The 23,297-nt window shown below is 39.8% G+C and overlaps 2 protein-coding genes across 5 annotated transcripts in view; one reads left to right on the top strand and one right to left on the bottom strand.

The window, feature by feature from the left end:
* Window positions 1-17,959, top strand: part of adcy2a (adenylate cyclase 2a) — a 99,346-nt gene extending 81,387 nt beyond the window's left edge. For all 4 annotated transcript variants that reach the window (XM_030072638.1, XM_030072636.1, XM_030072635.1 and 1 more), the window contains 7 exons: window positions 5,363-5,447; window positions 8,753-8,911; window positions 10,091-10,237; window positions 11,808-11,918; window positions 12,403-12,517; window positions 14,770-14,894; window positions 16,776-17,959. In XM_030072638.1, the coding sequence (XP_029928498.1) occupies window positions 5,363-5,447; window positions 8,753-8,911; window positions 10,091-10,237; window positions 11,808-11,918; window positions 12,403-12,517; window positions 14,770-14,894; window positions 16,776-16,928 (895 nt within the window). In that variant the 3' untranslated portion in view covers window positions 16,929-17,959. The remainder of the gene's footprint in view (window positions 1-5,362; window positions 5,448-8,752; window positions 8,912-10,090; window positions 10,238-11,807; window positions 11,919-12,402; window positions 12,518-14,769; window positions 14,895-16,775) is intronic.
* A 932-nt stretch (window positions 17,960-18,891) lies between these two features.
* The window catches only part of dnah5 (dynein, axonemal, heavy chain 5), a 125,059-nt gene continuing 120,653 nt past the window's right edge, over window positions 18,892-23,297 (bottom strand). Inside the window, exon 87 of the mRNA XM_030072103.1 lies at window positions 18,892-21,224. Coding sequence (XP_029927963.1) covers window positions 21,073-21,224 — 152 coding nt within the window. The 3' untranslated portion in view covers window positions 18,892-21,072. The remainder of the gene's footprint in view (window positions 21,225-23,297) is intronic.

The raw sequence follows: 23,297 nt of genomic DNA, 5'->3' as shown, positions 1-23,297 counted from the left end.
TAAGGAGAGAAAGTGGTCAAGAGACCCTCGCTCTCTCGAACACATATCCACTTAAACCATGACACGCAGGGGGTTAGGGTTAGGGTTAGGTGCAATGTATGTGTCGACAGTGGATTTCTAGAATGTCTGGTGACATCTAATTAAACTTGGACCAAAAATGTTTGAGTCACAATCAGCATGAATTCAAGGATACTTATTACAAACTAGTTGTCTACATTTTAAAATGTTACACAGCCATATTTCCAATCATAAGTCATTCTTAAGCACACCAAATATGTTTCTTTAATATTGTTTAGTAAAAAAGGAAAGCAGCTTAAATGATACAATGATACAAAAAAATACAATGAATTGACCCAGTTATGGAAGAGTGTAGGTTCCATGCGCTTATGCATCTAAGGGTTAAAGCTTGTGTAAGAGAGAGGGAGGCTCTTTTGTCTTCCACAAATGCAACATGCCTTGTGTGTGCTGTATGGACAGCAGTCTAAGTGCAGACTGGAGTACAGTCAGGCTGAGGGTCGGGGGGGCCTTTGGAGACCATCTTATCCACGGCACAGGCAGCACACACAGTGGGCCTGTATTTGGTAACACAGCTAGTCTGAACTCTCCCGGCATTGCAGTCCTCTGTCACTTTGCAATCAACTCAGTGTTCTCCCCACAGCTTTGGCCAAAAGGGAGAGTGCCTTCTCTCTTTGTAAGGTCAATGAAATGTCAGTACAAAGTCAGTGTCATTGCTGAATGACGATAAGGTTTGTGGAGTGTCACTGCGGATGGTGACCTAACATGGACCAAAATATAGATAAGTCATGCTTCCCCATGAGTACAATGTATTATCATAATGCCATTGTCATTCACCTAAACTGACCCAATTCCCCATCCCATCTCAGTGCATTCACCTCTTTTTACCTTCCTCAGTGCTCCCCCACGGCCTCTTTAATGGTATCACCTCTAGCAATTAACTGCTTAGTAAGGACGAACTACATAATGAGCATAAAAATTGAATTGGATAGACGTGGCATGGGCCTTTGCTTCACGGCAAATTTGGCTATTTCTGGATGGTTCCCCTTGCCAAGGCGGCAGCTGTAGGCATTCATTGACATCACCATGTTAGTAGAAGAGGTTGTTTAGGTCTGGTTTAGGTTGGCTCAGCTAACGTAAGCCTACACGGCTAATGGAAATGTTATGTTTTCACAAGAAAATGAATAAAATAATGCCAAAATAACCTTTTGGCTCTTGAATTTGATTTGAATAATAATAAAAAAAAAAAATATTGTGTTTTGCAGTAGTTGAGTTTTACCTGGTAGGTTCTTGAATTTTAATGTATTAACACTAACTGGGGGGCACACCGTGACAGCCAGAGATCCACTTACTCTTTGAACCTGGTCAGGTTTTGTCTCCATGGGAAGGTGTCAATAAAGTTGTTCAATTGGTTCCTCAAAGGAGGTCCATTGCCAATGCTGGAGTTCCCATGTAATGCTGATTCCACCCAGTTCAGTTTGTAGGATATGGAGGTAATAGGGGAAGAGAGTGTTTTCCTCGAGGTGCCATTGGGGGAAATCTTGCCCATGCATATGTTATGCAGTGCAAGCCATGTGGAGAAAAGTAAGGCCAGGTAGTTAGATACTGTGTGCTTGATCAAAAGTAGGGCTGGTTTGATTCTGATTCACATGGTCTCGAATGAATGTGATGTCAATGCCACTTTGATTCAGTTCCATATTGATTTGGTGAAGGATATTTCTGTAGCAGTCCCAGGTTTGGAGCTTACCTATGGCTTTGCATTTATCCAACACTTATTTGCCATCAAGGTTTTAATTTAAAAATACTTAAAGAAATCTACCTTTACACTTGTTGCCATTGACTTCAGGGCAGAAATTCCTGCCATTGTCCGTTCATTTGTTCAAATCATGGAATTTGGTCAGCTGCTTTTCCATAAGCTGGTTGGGAGGCACCCTACAAACAAGAAAATCTTCTCCCATCTGCTGAAAAAAGGCGTAGATGAAAAGATAGATCTTGTGATTTTAAAAATCAGTGATTATTAAAACAAAGGCCGCAATTAATTGGAAAATCCCTATTTTTATCCGGGCTTCAATCTGGGCCTAAAAAATCAGTGTGAATGATTGCTTTGTGAATTCATCTGGCAGTGGCAGGTCTATACCTTGAAGAATTAATTAAATTGGGATGATTTTCTTGAGGCAAAAGACAAGTCTCCTCAAAAGATGACCAATAGTGGAGGGTGAATGAAACAAGATAAGAGGTTGATGTGAGGTTTGTGTAATATGTGAAACTCTGTTCTTTGGAAGTTGCAACTAACCATTGTTTTAAGGAACCTGGCCTGCATTGGCCCTATACTAAGTACACAATAGATACTTTGTTAGCCTCAATTAGCTGAACTCCAACAAAGCTGACAGTATCATGATAATTGGTATCCAGTTGTGTTATACAGCCCAATTCACATCAATCTAAGAATAACACAAAACATGAGCAGGACCGCAGGCAGCTGTTTGCAGTCCTGTGCCTGAGTTACCCACACTTGTCCTGCAAATGAGGTCAGTGCAGTTTTAGCATTCTCTGGGGCTTGAATTGTGCTTGAAACATGGCATCAAGTGGCTGAAAAGGGACATTTTTATTATACAGAAGATGAATTAAAAATGTTTTTTTTTTTTTTTTTTTTTTTGCATACCTAATTTGATGCAAGACCATTTTCTAAAGTGTGGGCTATTGCATGACTTATGTAATGATTTGGCATTCAGAAGAGCACATTTCATATCTATTATGAATAGATATAGAATTCACCCGGGCTTTATTCACTGAAGTTGGAAATATGCACTATACTTCATTTGGTCTAAAAAGGCACTTAATGCAGGAGTATAGAAGACATTGGTGACTGCTATGATAATACATTTTATGTATCCTCAGTCAGCTGGAACAAAAAGTGGGAATGAAATTAATATTTATCATAATAATGCATGGGCATGTAGTGCTCTTCAGTGTAGAATTAGATATAAACCTTGAAATGCTTTGGCAAAATATGCGGTGCTGCAGTGAGAAGAGAAAAGATGATGTATGCTCAGTGGCCACTTTATCAGGTCCACCTGTGCAGTCTAATGCAGTTCAGTGCAACAGCTCTGCCATAAATTCTCCCTTTTAAGAAAATGTATAATGTTCAGTTTGTGTTGACATTGTGAAGAAAGTGTAAATTGAATTCTGTGTTGATTACTGAGGTTGTAGTTTACAGAGGTCATGGACTAGACTACATTATATTGATAGGTGTTTCTAATTTTTTGTCCTCCCTATTTATATACATGAGGGCGGCAGAATATTAGAAACAACTCTCAATATAATATAGTCGAGTTCAACGGCACCACTAACTATGAGCTCAATGCCAAACATATAATTAAATAACATCTTTATTACTGGGACAAAAAGAAAACCTGAGCATTATATGCATCAGAAAAGTAAACTTTATGGCAGAACAGTTATATTGGATTGTATTAGATTGTACAGGTGGACCATATAAGGTGGCCACTGACTGTGTGTGTGTGTGTGTGTGTGTGTGTGTGTGTGTGTGTGTGTGTGTGTGTGTGTGTGTGTATATATATATATCTTGTCTAAACAAAATGACGACAAGAAAAAAGCTATGAATCACTCTTCCCCTTGTATGCATTCCATCACCTGACCGCAGCATTATTTGCTTCATGTTAAAGTACTTCCTTATTACCCGCTTGTTGTCCTTCCGTCGTTCCGTCGCATTGTTCCATTGTGTAATATGATCTAGAACAGTGACTGTCAACTGGCGGCCCGCGGGCCACATCTGGTCCGCCAAAGCTTCACAATCGGCCTGCAGAATATTAATGAATTCAGAAAATCTGAGGAAGCATGAAGCAACAACAATTGAGATGGAAATAATTTTATTGGCAATGATTCACCATCCCCAAATATGTGTGTTCGACCTGTGGGTTCTAAGGACGTTTTAAATCCACTTTAAATCCAGCTTTACTTACCTTGTGGGTAACTAAAGCTGATTGTTAGTTACCCACAAGCAGCCTACACAACCCAATGCAGGGGCCAAGGTGTGTGTCCACAGCCTAGACCTCAACTTTATGTAAATGAAGACATGACACCCGACTTTTGAAACACAACCCGATGCTACCAGAGCGCATCGCACAGTTGCCTACATAGACAATGGGAAGTGTAGAAATGACTGAGCCTGTGGATACGTATCATCAGGCTTACCGTCACTCACAAAGCTGTGCTTGCTTTGCTGGTTGTTCTCTGAATAGCAGTAGCCTAGGACAGGTGAAGCTGAAACCACTTCCTGTTTTTAATGTTTGTTCATACTGATATGGGCTAATAAAAAAATAATATACATTTTGTAAGAAAGTGAAAATAATAAATAACAACAGGCTAATTAGGCCTAAATAAATTTAAATTTTATTACTTGAAAGCCCTGACCCCACAAAATTCTGTCCCTCGGACAAATTTAATAAATGACCCTTATTTTGGAATATTTGTAGGCACAGGCACAATTTGAAAAGACATATAATACTATGTGCTATGCAGCAAGCCTTTGTCTCAGTAGTTTGCATGGGTCAATTTAGTAATTCTCTCCTTTAGTCTTGCCCTCGACAATTGATGCACCTCAAAACATGTATTCATTTAAAAATCCTGTGCCCCAGCTTCATTAGACAAAATGTTGGTGCGCATACTAAGCAGATCAAGGCCAAAAGCCAAAAATTTGCACAAATATGAAGCACACCCAAGCCTCATTATGTATCCTACCGCTGTGTGCAGCACTGTATGTGTCTGTCTGTGTTGCTGTCTCTATGGAATCCATAGGTTATTCATTATGTTGCAGCTGAACAAAAGCCACAGAGAACACCACTCAGCTACTGTGAAGAGTTTTTTTCCCCCGACGGTTGATGTAAAGTCTATTTTAGGAAAAACTCCACTGCTCATTCTTATCAGTGGCCTCTCTAGTGAGCACAGCTTTGCAGGGAAATGAGCGTCATCGGCTCAGCCAGGGGAACACAAATGGTATCAGAAAAACAAGCCCATGTCACAGCAAAGCAGAAGTGACAGTCTGAATCGACTGACAGCTCGGTATGGTATGGTCTGCTGGCCAATCATGTGACACGTGTCTTGGACCACTGATTGCTTTGAATATATAATTAAATTCTCTGTCTCTCATTGCTGTCTTTCTTTTACTTTCTCATTTTCTTCCCTTATTTCTCTCCCTGGCCTTATGTCAACTCCTTTGCAATTTTATACCTCCTCTCTCTCACCTCTCATTTCTCCCAGAGTTTTCTCTCACTTACTGTCTTCATCTCTCTCCATGTGTCTCCCTTTTTTTTCTCAACCCTTCAAGGCCAGGAGTTCTTAAAGACCTGAAGACAATGGGCTCTATCTCTCTCTTCATCTTCTTCATCACTCTGCTTGTGCTTGCCAGACAGGTAGGTCCACAGTATAATAGTTTGACTGACGCTATTGTCTGTCCTCTGCACACACTCACCATCACTACTTCCAACACTTTGCTTTCGCACTGTTCTGCATCTTGTTGTCAGCATGAAGCCGTTCTCTGCTCTCAAGTCAACATCACTGCTGAACTCCCCTTTTTTCCTTCATCATGCATTTGTATGTTTTTAAACTTCTTTTTTCTCCCTTATGCACAAAAATAGGCTACTCTGGAAAAATAATGCATTCAAATAGTGCTGGGTGGTATGCCGGTTCATGTGGTTCCATTTTGTTAGCAAAGCAGAAACAACTAACCCGACAGTGGGAAGTACATCTGTGTCACACAGTGGTTCTACACTCAAGTTTTTGCTATCATTAGGTGCTTTCAGAGTTATGAAGCTCTGTACATGCATTGTGTAAACAATACAGCAGTGCGTCAATGTTACAAAGAAAATGTATTTCTGAATACTTTTAAAAGCAAGTACTCCAGTACTTTAACCTGACGCATCAGATGGTTTGTTACACAGAACCAACTGGTGCCGTCTGAACCAGTCATCACTGGAAACTGTTTGGAAAATGGCAGCAACTTTCAGAAATGACTTGGCAGGTGATTGGATGAACTTTCTGTCAGTGTCTATCACAGGCTGGCTTCAACCAATCAGATTAATGAACCACATGATGCAGTAGGAGAGTGATAAAGAGGAATCAGCAAGTTGCTAGTCCAGACTTGCTAATCAGCAAGTCTAAGGAACTTTGACCGCAAGAAAGTCAGTGCAGCTACCAATGAATTCATTGAATATTCAGTGAACAAATCCTCTTCAGTTCTGATTCAACTGATGCAGCATCTACTCTAACCCCGCTAACCTCTTTGGGAGCCGCCAGTGTTGTTGCTTCTTGCCGTCGTTGCACTTAAACTACACCAGTAGCTGCTGGTGGGATGCTGATTGGTCTGAACCACTGTGGTTTGGCCACAGGAGCATCACAGCTGCCTCACATTTAACCTGTACTTCTACTATATTTTATTCAAATGCTGATTAAATGCAATCCATTACCTCCCTCTAACGCTCTTGTCATATTGAGAGGCGATACCAGCATACATATATCCTCTAGAATTAAAAACAATTCTGCATGGCTGACGTACCCTGCGACAGACTGTTAATTGGCCAGTGTGCCGTGCCGTGCCGTGCCGTGCCGTGCTGGAGAAGCGTCCAGAGACTAGTTTGTCTAACTTCTCAGCCAACAGTGTTCTCTAGGCAGCGCTGCAGCCCCTAGTGTGGACTTTACTAGCCAGGAGATGCAGGCAGCAATGATGGCTTGCTCTGTAGAGTCGAGAGCATCTTTTCACAGTGTGGGGTTATGCTGCACTGCTGCAGAGCTGGGCCACTAATGTGCCCTCTAAGCTACACACGTGATTCCACTCAGGATTTGAATGTATTTGGCTTTTGACTGATTAGCAAGTCTAACCATCTTTGGGTTTTGAAATCACATCACAGAATTTAAAGTAACAGTAATCACCCACCTTAGGACCTTTTTTTTCCCATTGTGAATATAGTGACATTTAACTCTAATGTAAATACAAATATAGACAATAAAGTACCTTTAGGCAAATACCTAAGTATGTGTGTGTGTGTGTGTGTGCGTGCGTGCGTGCGTGCGTGCGTGCGTGCGTGCGTGTGTGCACGCGTGCTTTCTGTGCTTATTTTTAAATGTAGGATTTAGAGTAGACTGCAAGGCAGGATGAAAGCATGGCACTGTTTTATATCCAAGCTTCTTATTAAATGGGACACAGCTGCTCCCTTGGGCACGAGTGTATGCTGAAGCAACAGCACACCTGATGCCCTCCCTGTTTTACCAGGAGCACTGAAAGGAATCCTTACAACGGACACCTGCATGATGGGATAATGAGATATAAGCAAAGGTCCTACTGTTCCCTGCTTCCTATGCAACTGCTAAACTGCTTCATCCAGAGATCAATAACCTGCAGTGTGTCTGTTGAGGAGTCACCTGGGAAGTGCTAGTTTTACCTCCCATCTGGAAATCCAGTGGGGGCAGCATGAGCTTTTCAGGCCCTGCTCAGCCTCAAAAACATAATGCGTTATTGGTGACGCACTCTAAATTCCCTGTGGACGTACTTCACAGAAATCTTCCTTTTCCCAAGCACAGCATCAGCTCTACCCCTAAAAATCTATCCTTGCATTACTATAGGACAATATTAAATTAAGCAGTCAGCAACAAGGCGTGTAGGATTTTGAAACACAGCCACAACTCTCTCGATGTGAATATTAAGTAGCCCAGGATTGAGTTTGGGTGGGTAATAAATGTGTTTGCACAAGACAAATTGCTAATGTCTGCAGCCCAATGAGAAGGCACCAGGTGCAACCGTCTGTGCGGCAAGAATAACAGATGCCATTTATTACTATCTACTGAGACTCACACAGTGCTCTGATATGTATACACACACACATTCACACACACATACACACTTCTCTTTGCACCATTGCTCGCTCGCTCTCTCTTTTTCTCCATGACTTGTCACGAGTAATTATATATCCCATATTAAGTTTCACTTTCACTGCTTGGTTATTTTTTACTCCTCTCAGATTTGGTGCTTTTCCTTCGGTTCATTCTCCTCTTTTTTTTTTCCTCACACATTTGTCTCTACTTGATTGATGCATTCACCCCATCAAGTCAGTTCATTGTGCTCCACATCTCTGAGGAGAATTCACAGTGATTAATTGTCGAGAAGAGACACAGTAATAATCGTTTGACATAATGACATTATAAAGAACAAGAAGCTTAAATATGAAAAGATTTATCATCATCTCTGGCACCTGGGCCTGGAGCTATCATATAATATGGATGAAAATGAAATGTCATGTTATGTGTTGTGCTCACAACACCCACTGTGAATTAGACCATTCATTATGAGCCTCTCCACGTTTTACTGTATCTTGTCTTATGTTGTGTTCTCAGTGCTTTTGTTGAATTTAATCTGGTGTCAGTGTTTTTGTGTGTTTGTACAACAATTTGGATACTTACGGGTAAAACTGCAGTAACGGTGGCTATTTGCCTTAAGGTATTTGTAGTTTTTCTGCATCCATACTTCTTTCTTTATTTCATTCTTACCTGATGGGAAATCTGATGTATTTGTAGCTGTCTCGTCAGTGTCTTTGTTTTTCTGTCCTGTGCCTTGATGGAATCCATGCTTGTGTGGTGGTTGTGTTCTGTTGTCTCTGTGACTTGATGGAAGCAAGCTGCACAGCTGTACCTTCAGTCTCTTCACCTCTGTGTCCTCTTGTAACAGAATGAATATTACTGTAGGTTAGACTTCCTGTGGAAGAACAAGTTCAAGAGGGAGTGTGAGGAGATCGAGACCATGGAGAACCTCAACCGAGTTCTGCTGGAGAACGTCCTGCCTGCTCACGTTGCAGAACACTTTCTGGCCCGCAACTGGAAGAATGAGGTGACGTGCTGTATTGCTTTTGTATTTCCAGTCAATTTACCCTGTTGACAGATTGTTTTAGAGTCATATTTTAGCTGTTCGGTAACTGTTGCTTTGCTGATGTGAGGCATCCCAAAAGCATTTTACATCAAGCATAATCTTTCTTACACTTCAACAGAAAAAGTTAGAGCAAAAATATAATGTTTTCTCTTAGGAAACCCATCCATGGAAATCCTGTTTCTTTGCAGCTTATTATATTGATGCTTAATCCACCCTGCAAATATTTTACTGAGAAATAAAAAAGTAGTACAAATCTTGCATGTATTATATGGCATGAGAAATATTATAATTATTAGATACAGGATTTTTTGAGCGTATTTAAAATGGATAGCATAAGGTGAAAAAAATTGGATATGAGTTATATTCCTATAAATTTCCTATTTTCCTCTAGAATATGAATTGGGTTATTTTCTAATAAGAACTTTGAAGGATGTTTCACTATTTATGCCAGTGAAAACCATGGTATAAAAAACAGCAATAGGTAGTTTTTAATGTGTATTTAGCAAATTAGCCCTTGGCTGGATTGGGGGGAAAAAAAATCCCCAGATATCATTCATGAAGTTTTGAAGGTGTTTAATGGTAAAGTTCAAGTTTTTGCAGCCATTTGTGGAAATGGCGATTTTTGAAAAAGAAGCGGCACATGACATGTTTAGCATTTGGGTAGTAATTTATTATAAGACTGTGAAAGCACCTCAGACGGATTTTCTGTGTGCTTTTTTGTGTGACTCGGTTCAGGCATCGCTCAGAATCCTGTTAGATCCCCAGAGTACATCTGAGAGGGAGAGCTGTGAAAAGTAAAGTTTAGTTGTCGGAGTTTAGAGGATGTGGTGGAGGTCATGTGAGGTTTTGTGTATTTAAATATGAAAGCCGCTCCTGCCAAAACTTCAGGATAAAAGGCAGCAAATTACTATTCCTGCACTAGACACAAGTTCCTCGTCTGCAGGATTTAAGAGACTGATTGAATCAACAATTTGTTTTGGGCTGGAAAAGGTTATCATCCATTGTTCTGTTTGTATACAAATCTAAAGCCTTATTTTCCTTGGAGTGCTGCATATAAGGCTAGATTTACAGTGAACAGGAAAGGAAAACAGAACTTTGTGAGGCCAAAGCTGATAGAAAGTCCTGGTTTCTGTCCTGCAGGACCTGTACCACCAGTCCTACGACCTGGTGTGTGTCATGTTCGCCTCCATCCCAGACTTTAAAGAGTTCTACACCGAGTCTGACGTCAACAAGGAAGGGTTAGAGTGCCTCCGGCTCCTCAACGAGATCATTGCTGATTTTGATGAGGTAATTAACCCTCAGTGTTCCTGAACATCACTCACACTCGCCGTGGATAATGATAACCAGCTGAAAGTGTTGGAGCAAACTGGGCAAGATCAAGCTCGCCAAAACGTCACATGTCAGAACTCACAGGGGAATTCAAAGCACATCTGCTTTTTGGACACTTGGGTTTTGATGGGGTTTTTTTTGTGTGTGTGTTTTGTTGTTTTTATTTATATATTTTCAGACAACATGATATAGTGGCAATTTATACTTCAGATTTTAAGTTTTTAATACATACAGAAGGTTAAAGGATTTTTTTCTACAAGTTTACTTTTATATTTATTTATTCAGTTATTAATTCACTTATTCATTTTACCTTTATAAACTAGGTAAGAGCCAGTGAGATTTATAATCTCTTTTGTAAGAGTGATCTAGCCAAGAGCGCAGCAACAGAACATAAAATAGAACTACAGATATAAACAAAAACAAAAAGTTAGACTCAAAACATACGTACAGCAGGGAATACATCATGTATACTATATAATTTATATGTTTAAAAAAACAAAAAGGTGAACTTTTTTTCCCACTCACCATTACATATGACAGTATTTGTTTCACATATGAAAACTGAATTTCACATAGAAAGAGACAATTCATGAAAATGACCTTTTGATACTGGAATCCCCCATTACAAGCCAGGATGTGTCCAGAGAGTACCTGTGTGTGGAGCGCGGGAAGTGCCAACCCAGCTGCCAAATTCAAATGCTGCCATTTTACATTTTTGCAAACCAACAAATACATTAAAATGTCAACACTTCTGAGCGGTAGGCCTACTTCTCTCTCACGTTATACTACATCATGAAACTTGAAAATGTAACATTTCAACGTATCCTTGGTTTGCATAAACAGAAAATGTCAACATTTTTTTCCAGGGGACTAGGCTGGAAGTGCAAAGAGAAGAAATCAAACATATATCGAGACCACAATTCACAAATGCGTGGCAGTGAGATCTTTGAACAGCCAATTTGAACAGCTGTCAATAACATATAGTGAATATAGTGGCAAGACTCCCAGCAAAAAAAAAAAATGACAGCAACTGTGAGGATCTCCAGGTGCAGAGATGTCCCTTGCTCGTGAGAATGACTAAATTAAATTGAGGGAAGCAGTTGCATCTCATGGCCATGAATTAGGAAACTGTGGCCTTGATTTTTTTTTTTTTTTTTTTTTTTCCTCACTGCACTTGTCAGCATACACAGTCATGGATTTAATGTATAATTTATGAGCGGTCACAAACACGTATGCTGTGGTCTTAGTTTCTTTGTCATGTGCTGGAGCCCAGTGACTTTCTCAAACTGGGAGCCAAAACACCTTTGAGAAGACATAATTGATTCTTGTTTTTTTTAATATAAACTCGCTTAAAAGTGATTCTTAAAACATATCGTATGTGCGGTCAGGATGCAGCAGGCGGGAATTATTCTGGTTTCTTTGGCATGCCGTGTGTGCACAGCCACAGCATGACTGTTTTCATAAAAATCTCATGCACATCAGATTTTTGCGTGTTTGTGTATGTGTGTGTGTGTGTGTGTGTGTGTAGCTGCTGTCCAAACCTAAGTTCAGCGGGGTGGAGAAGATTAAAACCATTGGCAGCACTTACATGGCTGCTACTGGGCTGAACGCATCACCTGGGCCAGAGTACACAACACAGGTACGCTCATTTTACCCACACACACACACACACACACACACACACAGTCACTGTTCCACACAAAACATAACCGATTGTGCGTTTGCTTTATTTGCTTTAAGCCTGAAAGTGCCTTGGTTTTAAAAATTGAATTGCACATACATTCTCAGAGGTGAATGTTTTCTCAGTTCATTTTAGTAAAATATTAACATGGCAATGCAGAGCTGTATTCTGGCAGTTTTTTATGGTGAAATTGTGCTTAAAATTTTGCCCAAAATGGCATCAAATGGCATCATCATTTATTTTTTTTCAGACAGCATGCGTGTAATGTTTTTTTTTTTTTTTTTTTTGACAACAAAAACAATACCTTACTCATCACCTCCAGTCTCCCATGTCTTTGTTCACTTCAACTTGCATCATTTCATCTGACTGCTGTAAAAGCATGCACAACATCTGTTTCTGGGAATTAATGGGTTGTTGTCTGTGTTCCTTCTCTTCTTGCCAGGAGCATGACAGGCAGTACATGCACATAGGAACCATGGTAGAGTTTGCGTTTGCTTTGGTGGGGAAGCTTGATGTTATCAACAAACATTCCTTCAATGACTTCAAACTCAGAGTTGGTGAGTTACTCTCAATCTACAGTCAAAAGTATAAGAGATGAACAGTCAGCTTCATGGAATTCATTTTGTCATGTAATTTGTTATATCAGAAACTGGGTTTAAGAAAAATAATGAAATGAAATGGTGCTCATTAATTTTTGTCATCAATTTCTGGAAACTGGTTTTCAGATATGCAGTGTGTGGTGTTTCCTTATGTAAGCTTGCACACTGTGGACTTATTAAAGATTTCGATGCAGTGGAAAAAATAGTAGTAGCAGCATACAATATGTGCATTCATTAATGTGGACTGGGAGTAAGATTAATTCCATGTGATTAAGTGAAATGTTTAAATGACCTTCCAGGATTTGTAGTCAGACTTTGACCCCTGGGGAGCTAATCCTCAATGCACAAAGCCAAGAAACAGATCACGTTTGCCATTTATCTAACTTTACCCTGAAGTTCTCTGAAAAAAAAAAAAAAAAAAAAAAACTGTTGTTCTTAACTGGTTAACTCAACCAGTGCCACTATTTCCACTTCCAAAGCAGCTCTGCCTCCAAGAAATGTTACTATCAAAATTGCAATCTACATTGATCAGCGGGGGCAAAAATCAAACATGGCAACATAATTAAGCCACTTATGTATGAAAAATAAATCCCTAGCAAAGAGGAAAGTCAGTGAGGCAGGGGGTTTAGCATGTGATGTGTTAGAGCAGAGAGAGAGAGCGAGAGAGGAGAACAGGGCAAATTGAAGAGGGAAGCAGGCAGGCAGGTCCCAGCTCACTGCATGTGGTAAGAGCCGAGTTCGATACCTCCAACCTGTCTGTAAAGATCCCAGCGTGGCGTGCTCCATTAACTCGGCAGTGTGTTTGCATTCGAAAGAGAGAGTGAAAGAGAGAGAGATATAAGGAGTTTTTGTGTGTATTCATGTGCATGTGTTACTGTACATCCCCGCTGCTTCCAGACAGGCCTGAAACGCTTCATCAGAGCAGGGTGCATGTCCCTCACCCACTGTCAGTCGACACAACCTGTGTGTGTGTGCGCTGCTTGTGCATTTGTGCAGATTGCAATTTCCAGCAATCTGGAAATTGACTCAGAAGCCACAGTAGAGGTGGCCAGTGTCGGCTCAGTGTTGTGAAAAAGCCACAGACCCTACTTAGTTTAAGTGCTGAGAGAGTTAGAGATTAAAAGAGTTCAACTGCGTTTAGCCTACACTTCCTCTCACGTTGTCATGAAATCTTGTCAAAAGTGTCGCTTGTTCTCAGAGGCGCGGGTCTTGCTTGAGGGCCCTTTTGTCTTGACTCAGTTAATCAAGAGGTTGATTTTAATAGTTATTCTCTAATGTCATCACTGAGGTATGACTTAAGAGACGTGGATCAAAGACAAGACCTCATTTAAATAATGTATGTCTTCCACACAATACACTATTAGGGCTGGGAATCACTGGGTAACTGGCGATACAATACTATCACAATATTTTACCCAAGATGTCGATGGTATTGTGATACAGGCAGTTCTACGATGTGTGATATATTGAAAGATAATCAGCTATGATACATCACGATATCTGCAAGCGAAGACGAAAAACATACACCAGAAAAGGCAAAATAATTTTCCAATAAGCAGGAATCACTCATGTTTTTCAGAATTATAATCAACAGTTCCAGTAAAGATACCTAAAGATAGGGAACAAATACACCTCATAGGAGCTCAAGTAGCGATAATGTGTCATAAGAAGTACCACAATATATTGATATTGAAATATTTTGTCCCACCCCTATACTATATGGTTGTAACAACAAAGTAATACACGATGCCTCTCTTCTTGAGCAGTTCGTTAAAAATTGCACCACACACAACCTTATACTTTAAAATGGTGTTGCACATTGGCATTTTTTTTCTTTTTGTGATCTTTTGTGAATGTGCATGAATGGTGGAATACGAATACAGGCACTGTGTGGACGGTTACTGCTCACTCATCCTTTGCTTTGAAAATAGTTATTTACTACACAGATACTGTTTAAATATCAGTACACAACCTCCAACACCTATATGGTAGTGGTGATGGGGAATGCTCAAGGAAGCTGTAGTCAGAGTGCACTCATGGAGGTGTGTTTCTGAGTGTGTGTTCTTACAAAAATAGCTTTCAACACGGGCTCGTCTATCAATACAAAAACAGTGAAAAACAACATTCAGTAAATGTAGTAAACACACGAGAATAACATCAAGGCATCAGCGGTTCTAAACGTGCACTGATAGCTGGCTTCCTGTTCTCAGGTATCAACCATGGTCCGGTGATAGCTGGAGTAATTGGAGCTCAGAAACCGCAGTATGATATCTGGGGCAACACGGTGAATGTAGCTAGCAGAATGGACAGCACTGGAGTCCTGGGGAAAATACAGGTAATCAGCTTGCATGGACATATCTGTTGCAGAAGCCTCTACTTGTTGTCCTCCTCAAATGTTGTAAAGCAAATTTGAGAACTCAAGTCTCCTAATCATTTTGTTTCTTGAGTGTTCTCATGATTTCTGATTCCTGATCAGAGGTGGCCACATTCATATCCATGCTTTATAATCAACATCACTGAAGTCAGTTAAATTATCACAGAAGACTTTTTTTATTTTGTTAGTGGGAAAAAATGTTTTTGGATAGGCATTTTTTTTCTAATTTAGATGCCTTAAATGTAAATGCAGATGTTTAAAGGTAAATAACCTTTTACCTTCCACCCCTAACATCTGCCATCATGGCATGTTGAGGTAAGAACACCATCTCAACATCACTTAACATGGTTCAACCTCATGTCAGGGCACTGATACTTATGGAAGATATAACATTGCATTCCAAGATTATCTACTGATATGTTAACATGCGTGGAAGCAACGATAAGAATTATTCAAAAGTAATATACTGATATGACATAGACTGATTTTACCTACAGTACATACCTTTGGCATGAAAACTTGATTGATTGATGATTTTTTTTTTTTTTTTTTTTTTTTTTTTTTTGGCTTATCCAAGGTCATTTATGGTTAAAGCCAAAAGTTTTAGCTTTTCTTATCTCGTTGTATGCTGCCTCATTGTCTGGAAGCTGCAAGGCTTGATGTGATTTCAGATAGTTTCCACCACAAATTGAATTTCACACATAAGCCCTGATGATTGATGTGTCCTTTATTCCTTGTAATCCTTTATGATAAGATTAGGCATACAGTACAGGCTCTTGTGATTACCCCTGTGCTTGACAGTGGTTTTAGCTGGACAGCCATATCTAACGGATCGCTACGAGATTTCAGACCATAAAAATAGTAAACCTCGAAAAAATTTACATCTTACATCCCTGGCCATGTTCACTGCCATGCTGGTGTGGACAATAGAGGAAGAGGAGGTTCAGGCACTGCATATTGTATTTGCTGTTATAGAGCAGTGTTTCCATTGTCACAAGTAACTTTCCATTGATTCTGACATTTCTTGAGCATTACGCATTAAAATTTGTCCGCTCACTGACAGATCTGAAGTTCTCATAATTGGTCCTGAACTTATTAGGAAGTAGACTCAAAGACATCTCACTGCCAATGTTACCCGTCCTGAAATATGAGCTTACATAAACATGTTAATGAGGTTATTCAGACTTGCTTCCTTCAGTTAAGCTGTTCTGTTTTTTAATGACCTAGAAACAGTGATCCATGCTTGTAGCTCATCTCGACTGGACTATTGTAATTATTTGTTTACGTGCCTTAACTAATCAACTGACAATTTCACCAATGACTGATTGTGACTGGCCCAGACTGAGACACACACACTGATACGGGCAGAATGCAAACGATCTTGGAACCTGACTGTCATCTAATGTAGATTTCACCTCTGGGTGTGACGACCAGCTTTCCGCTTTTTCTGGTGTAGCTGGAATGAGCGTTAAACTATTTCTCTTTCTTTTATTACACGAGTCAACGTTTATCCACACAACACACAAACAATCAATCAAATCAATACTTACTTACCGGCAACTAATCAGACTACAACAGAAACAGAAATGGTAACTAGAACACATCTGATACCAGAACACTTGTCCCTCGCCTACAGATTCACACACATACATAATGTGTTTGTAAAGATTAGACACAAATAAGAAATATGGCTGGGCATTGATTAGTGCTTCTCCTCATGTTCATTATTCATAACTCACATTAATGGTCAGCTGAGTGTTGTGCAGATCTGTGGTTTTCTTCGCCTGCTCTGCTTGTGTGAGATAACTAGAACAGACATCAGCCATGTGCCTCTCCCTGTAGGTGACAGAGGAGACGAGTCGCATCCTCCTGACCCTGGGCTACATGTGCTCTTGTCGAGGCATCATCAACGTCAAGGGCAAAGGAGAGCTCAAAACCTACTTTGTGCACACAGAGATGACCCGTTCACTGTCCCAGGGGAATGTAATGCCGTGAGACTGGTTCGACATGAGCAGGATTTGCACAGGCACAGAAGATCAGATTTTTAACTCCATATGGTAAAGGTCTGCTCCTCTCAAGGCGGATGAGACTCATAAAAATGAGGCATGAGGCGATACCTGCACCATAAGAGGATAAAAACCTAATTTTACTGTTGTATGCCACAGCTGTACAGTAGTATACATTTTGTCACTTATATAACTGTAAGTGTAGCGTGTACAGCAAGTAGGTGGTACCTCTGGAAAATAGTGTAATTTGACTGCTGGATCTGAAATTGTCATGGTGGCATAATTCAGACAGTTCTGCTGTTGTAGCAGGAAAGTTCAATGACAGAAAAACATTTGAAATTTGCATTTCACCTCGACTCTGGGAGGCATGCTCATTTCACTGTGCCATTTAAGTCTCTCTTTCAGGCAGGGGCATATCAAAAACAGAATCCACAGTCTGTACACTCTCCACAGGAACACATTTTGGATTTCAAATGATAAGGGCCTATAATAAGCGGCCAAAAACAGCAGCCACATAATGTGTAGTGCAAACAAAGTGACATCAAGGCCGCTTGAAGGGCAGCCAGTGGAAAAGCCTCTCCGAGTTAACTACGACAGTAACAGACTGAAATGTTGACGTTTGGGATCATCAGTCAAGTCAAACTTGAATATGCTATACAGTAGTTTGTTGATACTGTGCAGCTGGATGCTTTTGACCGGCCCCCAAAAATGAATGGGTTGCCATTTTACTATTCATGCCCCCAGTAAAAGCAAATTTCAAAATGGAATGCAAAATGGCCAAATGGAGCTGTGATATTAAAATGAACACAAAGGACAAAAGGTCTGACGGGACACTGCATGACCGCTGCTGCAAAGAGGAGCTGGCCCTGTGCAAACAGAAATACACAAATGATGACAAGGAGACAGACATAAGTGTACATACCTTCGTCCACCTTGTTCTTAGATGCACGAAATCTTGGATGTATTTACATATGGTCTAGGACTGTAGGACCATATACAGGAAAAGTAAACAATGATGAAAAAATAACCTATGAGTATATGATATTCAGGCAAGGACAGGTTTCCCAAAAGCATCTTTGCACTTAAATGATCTTGTCTGCATTGACCGTCTCCACCCAAAACATGATCTATGTCTCCCTTTCTCTATGAGGGAGATACAGATCAGATCTGATTTTAAAAATAGATTATTTGTGTAAAATTGTTTTTAGGTCAAAGAGACAAAGATGATTTTGGTCTGAGGATTTTGATTTGGGAAACCAAAGCAAGGTCCATGTACAGGGTAGCTCTAGAGTGTGTATGGTGGTTTTGTAAGAAAAGAAAATACTACCAAAAAAGTGTTTTGATGTTTTGATGATGCCATTGTTTTTTTTGTAAAAAAAATAAAATAAAATAAAAATCATTAAAATTTATATGTATTTCAGTCCTGTGTAGAGTCCTCATTTGCCTGCTGAGACTGCAAGACACTAATTTGGGAATGAAAAAAACAAGTTGTCAGCATATCAACAAGGAAACACTACATGTTGTTCATTATGAGCTACCCACATTCAAAAATGTAACCAGTTATTTATAAATGTTAGGAAAATGATGAAAATATTGCTTCACACTGGATTATCACTCCCTTTATCAGCCAGAACTTGTCTTTGTGAAGTGCATAATGAAAAGGCATGTTGATCATTTTTATTGAAAAGGTTGAAATCAAAAACATGAATAGAATCAATTTTATCTGTTTTGTTTGCTTTTTTTCCCAAGACTGTCAACAGCTTTCAACAAGCTGTCATGGATTCTTACCTAATTAGTGTCCTCTTTGTATTATTTAGGATAAAGAATGTCACAGGCTATCACGAGCTTTTGCAGCATGTTCAATCTTCTCTCTAATTAGACTCTTTTGCTGGAGATACCTTTGAAAAGATACAAAGATACAAGTTATTCATACTGTTTTAATAGAATTAAGCCACTCATTTATTATTTTTCTACAGTAGAAATATGCATGCTCTCATTACAATGGTGGATATACAAAAATAGATTCACAGCCTTTCATCTGACAATTCCTCCTCAGGTTACTATGGCAATACTGCCGTTATTTACCTCAAAAGCAAGATTTCTTGTATATTTTCGGCCAGGAACCCATATTTGACCAATTTCTGCATTTTACATCCACCTAAAAACCCAGACTCTCAGACCACGCGTGTCTCAAATCTGTTCATCAGTTTCTGGAGAGATGGAATGAGTAATGGCGATATGGTGATATAAAATCACTATATCTCGGAAATTTGACAGATGTTCGAGGTGAAGTGAAGTTGAAGTTGATACAGTCACCATTTACATTTGTTATGGACACACACTGCTGTTCCCATTCAAAGAAAGTCCAAGTTAATGTATGTTTGAAAATGTAATGTGGCCAAAAGATATTTAAATAGATTCTTAGATATTTAGATAGATTGCTAGGCACACTCAAAATGATCATTAACCTCAGGCCATTTATTCTAATGAGCATTCTCAGCAATACAGCAGTCATATATATCTGTCAACCATTGAATGCAAGGTTATAAAAAAAAAAATTCTGTGGCCCAAAATATTAAAGTTTCAGAGCTTCACCTGTGTTTATCCTGTTCTAAAAATCATTTCTCTCATTGTAGTTTGTACGCCTGGTTGATCATAAATAACTGCAGCTAAAGCAAGCTGAGCACCAATTTATATAAAACCTGCTGTAGCCCCACTACAGCTGTCCTGCAGTACCTTTTTGGCCTAAACCACAACAACTAACATTATTATGGGGTCTGGCCATGTTCCCAAGATCAAATTTGACCATTTCCAATTAGGCCACTGATTCTGATTATTACAGCAGGGAAGTGAAGATGTGCCACTTTTTTTTATAAGTATAAATTATATGTGAGCTTGATTCTCTTACTTTTACAAATCAAGCTTTATTTGGCTACTGATTGAAAATATTTCCAGCTGAGTTTACCAAGAAATTGACATTAAATGAGCGTTACAGCCATTCCAGCATGCCTCTCTTCTTCATATTATATAGTTCAGAGTGTTAACAGTCTAGTCAAACTATGAAATACAATCAGTAATTTAGCTTTTCTTACTTTTCTTGCTTGCCTGCTCGTCGTCAATGCAACAGTATTAAGCACATAACAACCAAGGTTATACTTGGAGGTAAACTCTAAAGCTTTAGTACTTTAGAACAAACAAATCATGAGCAGGAAGAGTGCTAGCACATCTCTCTATCAGACATAACTCTTCCCCTAGTTGGGCACACATCATGCACCCAATGACAAAGATACAGATTCATCATGAATGAAATAGGGCCAGCACACTTTTTTTTGCTCCCGTGCATTAATTCTTTATTGCTACCAACATAAAGAATTAATGGACAGAAGCCCAAAACGGTGGGCAGGTCTTTTTGCATTTCATGGTACCTTGTTTTCAGTCTAGCACCTGTGCAGAGTTGGCTTTGTGTGTTGCATCTTGTCTGCTTCAAGATACACATGTTGTCATAGAAAACCTGAGTTTTCTTGCATGCAGCACTAAACAGCTATCTGAGGGGTAATTACCCAGATGATAATATGGTGACTAATAAGTTAAGAACATGTTTTCAGTTCAGCTGATTCCAACCTTTGTCATTCCCCTTAACACCATTTGAAAAGTAATAGGTTGTAATGAGTGCACTGGTACTAGATAATACTGGAAAATATTCTAAGTAAAAGAATAGATGACTGTTGGGAAACTCACGCAACTACTATTGTACAAGAGGAATATGAAATGTAGAAACAGGACACTACTGTCCTTCAGTGCTTCAATCACTGGAAATCTGTTTATGCAAAAGCTACAGGCACAGGTCGATTCCCTTTCAATTCAGTCAAAACAAAATGTCACAAAACAACTGCAAATTCTGTTATGAAAGACTTAAATATATTCAGTGCAGGCATCTACACTAGCATGTGATTTTTATACTTACTATACACTGTCTTAACACAGCATACAGTGGTGTTCTCAGACAACATCAAGTGGCTAAATCCTCCTGGAACCACACATCTGTCCAGAAAGCCTTAAATATCAATAGATACAACTTACATACAGCCGACATTGGTTTTCAGTGAATTTCAGGATTTTGGAATGAGATGAGCTTATTTGACATCACAGAGGAGCGCCACACCCCGTAAGATCCAGTACTCTGGTGGAAGAGATGTCTTCAGGTCCACAGCTGCAATGTAATTCATGTCCATCCTAACGGGCTTCTTGTAGATAGGACAGGAGTAGAGGCGGTGGTCCTTCACAACTGCAATGCAGAAAAGCAAAAGCATGACTGTGTAAGTAGAAATCATCAAGTGGAAATCCACGAAACCCTGGGTGCATCTGAACTGGGATGAGGAAACAGAGAGGATACAATATAGAATGAGAACTAACAGAAGGAGAAATGCTTCCCTAATAGCAGTACTATTTAAGCATCTTCCTACTGCTGCTGCCAATAATAATAATCCTTATTTGTATAGCAACTGTTACATGAGTTTAGAAAGCTGCTTTATGGGACAAAAAAAAAATTGTGTTCTCTTTCCCACAACCTGTATCATTATGAATAGGTTATAATGGCATGATTGATTGCTTATGGAGGTGGGAGGAAAATGTGTAACTTAAGCTGAAAAGTTAAAATGCAATGAAAAACTGATTTAATATCAAATTCAATTTTCTTGCAATCCAGTCCTAAGGACTCCAGTGCTGCCATAACACATTCTCTATTCATTATTGAGTCAAATACCACTACTAATATGTTATTGTCACGAAGCATCAAAAAATGATTTGATATCCTGACTTTTGAGGTACACTATGCAGAATTGCCAAGGGTCGACTAAAGCGGGGACTATCTCACTGATTCCGACAAAAACATGAAATTACAATGGAATCTAGATCTACAGATATATAGATGTATTTAGATACATTTGAACTCAACCATCAAATTATGCGCTTATTCCATGTTTTTTGTCAAATGCAAATGGCCCTCACTTCAAACGGCCCCTTGCCAATTGTGCATGGTGCAGCCTTTAGTGTCAGACAGGCAACTAATGAGTTGATAAGATCAACTCATCCTGACTCAGTGAAACAAACAACAACCCCAGTGTGAAGATAAGTGCTAGGAATCTCCAACTGGGTTCAACAAACATCTGTTTTCATGGTGTCAAAATGCTCCAAAGCCATGCACAAAATGTAAACTAGATTTTCTGTTGCTCAATGACAGCAGGGTATGTCTTCAAAGCAACCTGTTTGGTTTGACAGTGGCCCTACAGGAAAGGTCATGGGGTCACCAAAGTCAGCAGGGTTCATGCTCTAGGAGTCAAGAATGTGCACATCAAATTTGAAAAGATTCAATTAGACCGTATTTGAGTTATCTCATTCACAGCAAGGATCGTTGGCAGTGGCTGGGGTGAATCAACACTATCACCGACATTTTGGGGATAAATTTAGGAGAACACTGGTTGCTTCCAGTTACCTTCTATAATGAAAAAAATAAAAGTCACATGGCCAACACCAAGTCACAGTTGAGCACCGTCTCTGTGCTTGTTGGTCCGCCTGTATATTCAGCGACACAGTCCCAACATGCTTGAGTGCTACTTGAGTGATACTCTACTGCTGCACCATGCTCTCTTGAGTAGTATAATAACTGGGCACTGGCTGGAAAATGCTGTGTGATTATGAGGCTTGTGAGTGTCTGGGGCTCGGATACCACTCAAAATGTTCTGACTGAACGGACAGGAACTGAGCACTGCAGAGAGAGGAGGGAAAACAGTTAAGAAAAAGTCCTTGATGCCCCAAAAACCAGCAGTCCTCTTCACGAGAAAACTAACAGCCCCTGTCAAGTCAATCCTCAGAGCGAATATACACAGGGACGAACCTAATCCCTTTAAGGGAGTCCCAATTAACTAGGAGATGGGTTTTCAAGACTACACAAACAGCCTCACACACGCGGGCTGAAAAACACACACACACACACATACAGTAGACAGGCACGTATACTCCTGCAACCACATCCATTTTCAGGCACACACATACACAAAAAAACCACTCATCTATCCCTCCACTGTTGCTCATTTGCACTCACACACACACACACACACACAAACACAGCAGGCAGTCTTGTTGTGTGAAAAGCTGGGGGGACACGGTGTAAACAAACCACATTATGCGTATCATTGGATCATTAATTCATTCCCAGGCAGACTTTGTTGCAGGCGTCCATGGAGGCTTGTGTCTTGCTGCCCGCCTGGATCTGCTCTGGTCTTATCCAGAACACTGTGCCACATACTGCTTGTAATCTATTCCCAGACAAAATAAATAACGCTTAGTCTGCTTGACATTT

The sequence above is a fragment of the Myripristis murdjan genome, chromosome 16, assembly GCF_902150065.1.
Source record: "Myripristis murdjan chromosome 16, fMyrMur1.1, whole genome shotgun sequence".
NCBI classification, from domain to species: domain Eukaryota; kingdom Metazoa; phylum Chordata; class Actinopteri; order Holocentriformes; family Holocentridae; genus Myripristis; species Myripristis murdjan.
Note: the sequence above shows the minus strand (reverse complement) of the source record. Positions and strands in the feature narration are given on the sequence as shown.